Genomic DNA, 7,312 nt, shown 5'->3' with positions numbered 1-7,312 from the left:
AGGGGGGTCTACTGTGGGACCCGGGTCTTCTCGTGGGACGTATATGGCGGGAGTCCGTGGACCACGACGCTACTATTGTGGTCTCCAGGACCAAGAGGTGGTAGTCCAAGATCACTCCGCCACGCAAACCATACAGAGGATCATGGATCCACGTACCCTCAGGACCATAGGATCCGGTGGTTCCTTCCAGGAGGAGTACAGAGGGATGTAAATCGAGGGGATGGGAGACGCCTGTGAGTGGGAGAATGAAGGGGGAAGGATCGGGACGGATGTAGGGTGTCCAGTGGGGAGGTCCCTTGGATGTAGAGGATGGATGAGGGGTTGGAGGGGACGGATAGGACCTTATACCGGAAGGGGAGTGCGCATTGAGGATGAGGTGGGTTGTACGGGGGAGGATGAGTGGGGTGGAGGTGCAGGAATAAGGGGATGAAGGGGGAAGGATGAGTGGGTGGAGAGGGAGCATGAGTGGGGTGGTCAGGCCAGAATGAGTGGGTGTAGGGGGTCGATGAGTGGCTGAAGGGGGAGGATTTGAGTGGGTGGAGGGGACGGATGAGCGCGATGGAGAGGAAGAATGAGTGGGGTAAGAGGACAGAATAAGTAGGGTGGAGAGGGGAGGATGAGTGGGTGTTCAGGTTCAATGAGCGGATGTCAGAAGGATGAGTGGGAGCAGAGTGTTATGAGTTCGCGGATGTAGGGGTAGCGTGAGTCGGGTGAGAGGAATAACTCAGAGGGAGCGAATGCCTTGTCGCGCGACTGATGAGTGGCGTTGGTCAGGGAGGTGTTGTGAGGGGTTTGGAGAGGGTTGTGGATCATGGAGCTTGGCGTGGCAGCACTACCGAAGAACATACCAGCCGGTCCTCCCATCATACCGGTAGCCAGGGGGATCTCAATACCATCCTTACACTTCTCAGCATCCAGCAGCAAATCAAAACAGCCTGTCCCCATACGAGGGAGTTGTCCCATGATAATATTCTCCGAGACACCACGCATAGGATCAGCCTCAGCATGAGCTGCAGCATCCATCAATACATCTACTGTCTCCTCGAATGAACATCTCATGAGAGCACCTGTATCTTGTCTATTGATACCGTGACGTGTGATAGCCATCAGATGACCCTTAGCTGTCATGACGTCACATAGTAGAGCGAGATGACGATAGTTTACGTAGAGACCGTAGAACTGTAGCACAGTGTTCATTTCCTTCTCCACAGACTTACGGACGGCTTCAATACCCAGCACCTGGAATATCTCACAGATATCATTGGAGAATGTTCTCACTGGATCTACATCTCGTTCACTCAGTACTTTCATCAGTGAAGTACCGTCAGTTTCCAGCAGCCAATCAGCAATAGCTTTGAATTCACCACTCTCCGTAATGATGATGCGTTTCTTAGAGTCGGTCTGGGGTAGATGCATGTACACTTTGCCTATAGCTTCAATACCCTGGGGAAAAAAACGTGTTTTGGCACTAAAAACTGACCATCGAAAATTTGACCCGATTACATTACTTTCCTTCCTATAGGATAAGGAAAGTAAAAAAGTCCGAGTTCAGTGATACCTACCACGTGTATTTTCGGGTATCTTGGTGCTTATAGAGGTCTCCTCTTTTGACGAATAACTATTGAAAATCTTGCCTCTACAAACAAGGGGGAAAGAGATATTGTTTACACGTACCTGGAATATCTCACAATAAACGATTGATAAGAAGGGGTTAAGGAGGCCGAACTCTCAAACATCAATTTGGAGTCTCGTGATGTACTAAGTCCAAATTTCGTGATGAACTAAGAACGTGACCACATATTCAAAGGAAAAATCCCCTTTCTGAATGCTTTTATTATTTAAGGTTCTTCCTTTAGCAGAGAAATAACATGGCAGAATTTCTAAAAAAAAACATACCTTTTGTCCTGGTTATGGCATTGCGCTCAAAATTGTGCCAAAAGAACTGTACATCTTTCATGTGTTGAGTTTAAAGTTGGGTTTTCTAATCTAAGTTTTACCTGGAGTGTCATATCAGACAACATGTTGGCCTCAATACACCGCAAGAACATATCATCCTCCATCTTATCGACTGCATCCTCTTCATCTTGCATCTTGCTATCGTCACTATTCATGATTCGTATAAATTGTATATCTTACCTGGAGTGTCATATCAGACAACATATTGGCCTCAATACACCGCAAGAACATATCATCCTCCATCTTATCCACTGCATCCTCTTCATCTTGCATCTTGCTATCATCACTATTCATGATTCGTATAAACTGTATATCTTACCTGGAGTGTCATATCAGACAACATATTGGCCTCAATACACCGCAAGAACATATCATCCTCCATCTTATCCACTGCATCCTCTTCATCTTGCATCTTGCTATCATCACTATTCATGATTCGTATAAACTGTATATCTTACCTGGAGTGTCATATCAGACAACATATTGGCCTCAATACACCGCAAGAACATATCATCCTCCATCTTATCCACTGCATCCTCTTCATCTTGCATCTTGCTATCATCACTATTCATGATTCGTATAAACTGTATATCTTACCTGGAGTGTCATATCAGACAACATATTGGCCTCAATACACCGCAAGAACATATCATCCTCCATCTTATCCACTGCATCCTCTTCATCTTGCATCTTGCTATCATCACTATTCATGATTCGTATAAACTGTATATCTTACCTGGAGTGTCATATCAGACAACATATTGGCCTCAATACACCGCAAGAACATATCATCCTCCATCTTATCCACTGCATCCTCTTCATCTTGCATCTTGCTATCATCACTATTCATGATTCGTATAAACTGTATATCTTACCTGGAGTGTCATATCAGACAACATATTGGCCTCAATACACCGCAAGAACATATCATCCTCCATCTTATCCACTGCATCCTCTTCATCTTGCATCTTGCTATCATCACTATTCATGATTCGTATAAACTGTATATCTTACCTGGAGTGTCATATCAGACAACATATTGGCCTCAATACACCGCAAGAACATATCATCCTCCATCTTATCCACTGCATCCTCTTCATCTTGCATCTTGCTATCATCACTATTCATGATTCGTATAAACTGTATATCTTACCTGGAGTGTCATATCAGACAACATATTGGCCTCAATACACCGCAAGAACATATCATCCTCCATCTTATCCACTGCATCCTCTTCATCTTGCATCTTGCTATCATCACTATTCATGATTCGTATAAACTGTATATCTTACCTGGAGTGTCATATCAGACAACATATTGGCCTCAATACACCGCAAGAACATATCATCCTCCATCTTATCCACTGCATCCTCTTCATCTTGCATCTTGCTATCATCACTATTCATGATTCGTATAAACTGTATATCTTACCTGGAGTGTCATATCAGACAACATATTGGCCTCAATACACCGCAAGAACATATCATCCTCCATCTTATCCACTGCATCCTCTTCATCTTGCATCTTGCTATCATCACTATTCATGATTCGTATAAACTGTATATCTTACCTGGAGTGTCATATCAGACAACATATTGGCCTCAATACACCGCAAGAACATATCATCCTCCATCTTATCCACTGCATCCTCTTCATCTTGCATCTTGCTATCATCACTATTCATGATTCGTATAAACTGTATATCTTACCTGGAGTGTCATATCAGACAACATATTGGCCTCAATACACCGCAAGAACATATCATCCTCCATCTTATCCACTGCATCCTCTTCATCTTGCATCTTGCTATCATCACTATTCATGATTCGTATAAACTGTATATCTTACCTGGAGTGTCATATCAGACAACATATTGGCCTCAATACACCGCAAGAACATATCATCCTCCATCTTATCCACTGCATCCTCTTCATCTTGCATCTTGCTATCATCACTATTCATGATTCGTATAAACTGTATATCTTACCTGGAGTGTCATATCAGACAACATATTGGCCTCAATACACCGCAAGAACATATCATCCTCCATCTTATCCACTGCATCCTCTTCATCTTGCATCTTGCTATCATCACTATTCATGATTCGTATAAACTGTATATCTTACCTGGAGTGTCATATCAGACAACATATTGGCCTCAATACACCGCAAGAACATATCATCCTCCATCTTATCCACTGCATCCTCTTCATCTTGCATCTTGCTATCATCACTATTCATGATTCGTATAAACTGTATATCTTACCTGGAGTGTCATATCAGACAACATATTGGCCTCAATACACCGCAAGAACATATCATCCTCCATCTTATCCACTGCATCCTCTTCATCTTGCATCTTGCTATCATCACTATTCATGATTCGTATAAACTGTATATCTTACCTGGAGTGTCATATCAGACAACATATTGGCCTCAATACACCGCAAGAACATATCATCCTCCATCTTATCCACTGCATCCTCTTCATCTTGCATCTTGCTATCATCACTATTCATGATTCGTATAAACTGTATATCTTACCTGGAGTGTCATATCAGACAACATATTGGCCTCAATACACCGCAAGAACATATCATCCTCCATCTTATCCACTGCATCCTCTTCATCTTGCATCTTGCTATCATCACTATTCATGATTCGTATAAACTGTATATCTTACCTGGAGTGTCATATCAGACAACATATTGGCCTCAATACACCGCAAGAACATATCATCCTCCATCTTATCCACTGCATCCTCTTCATCTTGCATCTTGCTATCATCACTATTCATGATTCGTATAAACTGTATATCTTACCTGGAGTGTCATATCAGACAACATATTGGCCTCAATACACCGCAAGAACATATCATCCTCCATCTTATCCACTGCATCCTCTTCATCTTGCATCTTGCTATCATCACTATTCATGATTCGTATAAACTGTATATCTTACCTGGAGTGTCATATCAGACAACATATTGGCCTCAATACACCGCAAGAACATATCATCCTCCATCTTATCCACTGCATCCTCTTCATCTTGCATCTTGCTATCATCACTATTCATGATTCGTATAAACTGTATATCTTACCTGGAGTGTCATATCAGACAACATATTGGCCTCAATACACCGCAAGAACATATCATCCTCCATCTTATCCACTGCATCCTCTTCATCTTGCATCTTGCTATCATCACTATTCATGATTCGTATAAACTGTATATCTTACCTGGAGTGTCATATCAGACAACATATTGGCCTCAATACACCGCAAGAACATATCATCCTCCATCTTATCCACTGCATCCTCTTCATCTTGCATCTTGCTATCATCACTATTCATGATTCGTATAAACTGTATATCTTACCTGGAGTGTCATATCAGACAACATATTGGCCTCAATACACCGCAAGAACATATCATCCTCCATCTTATCCACTGCATCCTCTTCATCTTGCATCTTGCTATCATCACTATTCATGATTCGTATAAACTGTATATCTTACCTGGAGTGTCATATCAGACAACATATTGGCCTCAATACACCGCAAGAACATATCATCCTCCATCTTATCCACTGCATCCTCTTCATCTTGCATCTTGCTATCATCACTATTCATGATTCGTATAAACTGTATATCTTACCTGGAGTGTCATATCAGACAACATATTGGCCTCAATACACCGCAAGAACATATCATCCTCCATCTTATCCACTGCATCCTCTTCATCTTGCATCTTGCTATCATCACTATTCATGATTCGTATAAACTGTATATCTTACCTGGAGTGTCATATCAGACAACATATTGGCCTCAATACACCGCAAGAACATATCATCCTCCATCTTATCCACTGCATCCTCTTCATCTTGCATCTTGCTATCATCACTATTCATGATTCGTATAAACTGTATATCTTACCTGGAGTGTCATATCAGACAACATATTGGCCTCAATACACCGCAAGAACATATCATCCTCCATCTTATCCACTGCATCCTCTTCATCTTGCATCTTGCTATCATCACTATTCATGATTCGTATAAACTGTATATCTTACCTGGAGTGTCATATCAGACAACATATTGGCCTCAATACACCGCAAGAACATATCATCCTCCATCTTATCCACTGCATCCTCTTCATCTTGCATCTTGCTATCATCACTATTCATGATTCGTATAAACTGTATATCTTACCTGGAGTGTCATATCAGACAACATATTGGCCTCAATACACCGCAAGAACATATCATCCTCCATCTTATCCACTGCATCCTCTTCATCTTGCATCTTGCTATCATCACTATTCATGATTCGTATAAACTGTATATCTTACCTGGAGTGTCATATCAGACAACATATTGGCCTCAATACACCGCAAGAACATATCATCCTCCATCTTATCCACTGCATCCTCTTCATCTTGCATCTTGCTATCATCACTATTCATGATTCGTATAAACTGTATATCTTACCTGGAGTGTCATATCAGACAACATATTGGCCTCAATACACCGCAAGAACATATCATCCTCCATCTTATCCACTGCATCCTCTTCATCTTGCATCTTGCTATCATCACTATTCATGATTCGTATAAACTGTATATCTTACCTGGAGTGTCATATCAGACAACATATTGGCCTCAATACACCGCAAGAACATATCATCCTCCATCTTATCCACTGCATCCTCTTCATCTTGCATCTTGCTATCATCACTATTCATGATTCGTATAAACTGTATATCTTACCTGGAGTGTCATATCAGACAACATATTGGCCTCAATACACCGCAAGAACATATCATCCTCCATCTTATCCACTGCATCCTCTTCATCTTGCATCTTGCTATCATCACTATTCATGATTCGTATAAACTGTATATCTTACCTGGAGTGTCATATCAGACAACATATTGGCCTCAATACACCGCAAGAACATATCATCCTCCATCTTATCCACTGCATCCTCTTCATCTTGCATCTTGCTATCATCACTATTCATGATTCGGATCCGGAGTACTAACTTCTCAGCGTTATCATCGTTGAATATACAGTTGAGATCGTCACCGAAGCCAGCGTTAATCTTCTCTGAGATCGCCTCCATAGTGAGCTTCTTATCTGTGGGAGAAAGCGGTGTGTGAATTAGAATAAACTGGTATAGGTACAAGTTAGAATATGATTAATGCCAATAATGAAGCAACTAGAGTGGACGATATTTCTTGACCTAATAAAGCGAGATCTAAGTTTTATTTCGTCAATTTTGCATTTCGGTTGTCTGTAAGTTTGTTTGTTGTTTTTTTTTTCCTTTTCCCGCCATAACTCTAAAACGGTTCTTGGC

The 7,312-nt window shown here is 41.5% G+C and overlaps 2 protein-coding genes across 2 annotated transcripts; both read right to left on the bottom strand.

The window, feature by feature from the left end:
- Positions 1-648: 648 nt before the first annotated feature.
- Positions 649-6,815, bottom strand: LOC103523268 (DNA-directed RNA polymerase II subunit RPB1-like). The gene is made up of 2 exons (XM_026832919.1): positions 2,137-6,815; positions 649-1,443 (listed from the first exon to the last, which is right to left on the bottom strand). Exons 1-2 carry the CDS (start codon positions 2,248-2,250, stop codon positions 649-651), a joined length of 909 nt encoding a protein of 302 aa, XP_026688720.1. The 5' UTR covers positions 2,251-6,815.
- Positions 6,816-6,824: 9 nt separating this feature from the next.
- Positions 6,825-7,092, bottom strand: LOC113473195 (DNA-directed RNA polymerase II subunit RPB1-like; the record flags this gene model as incomplete). The annotated part of the gene is made up of 1 exon (XM_026832920.1): positions 6,825-7,092. A coding segment is annotated over one exon (263 nt), but the record flags the coding sequence as incomplete, so codon positions are not given.
- Between the last annotated feature and the right edge of the window lie 220 nt (positions 7,093-7,312).

This window comes from Diaphorina citri, unplaced genomic scaffold (genome assembly GCF_000475195.1).
Source record: "Diaphorina citri unplaced genomic scaffold, Diaci psyllid genome assembly version 1.1 scaffold18517, whole genome shotgun sequence".
Taxonomy (NCBI): Eukaryota; Metazoa; Arthropoda; class Insecta; order Hemiptera; family Psyllidae; genus Diaphorina; species Diaphorina citri.
This window is presented reverse-complemented; position numbering and strand designations above follow the sequence as displayed.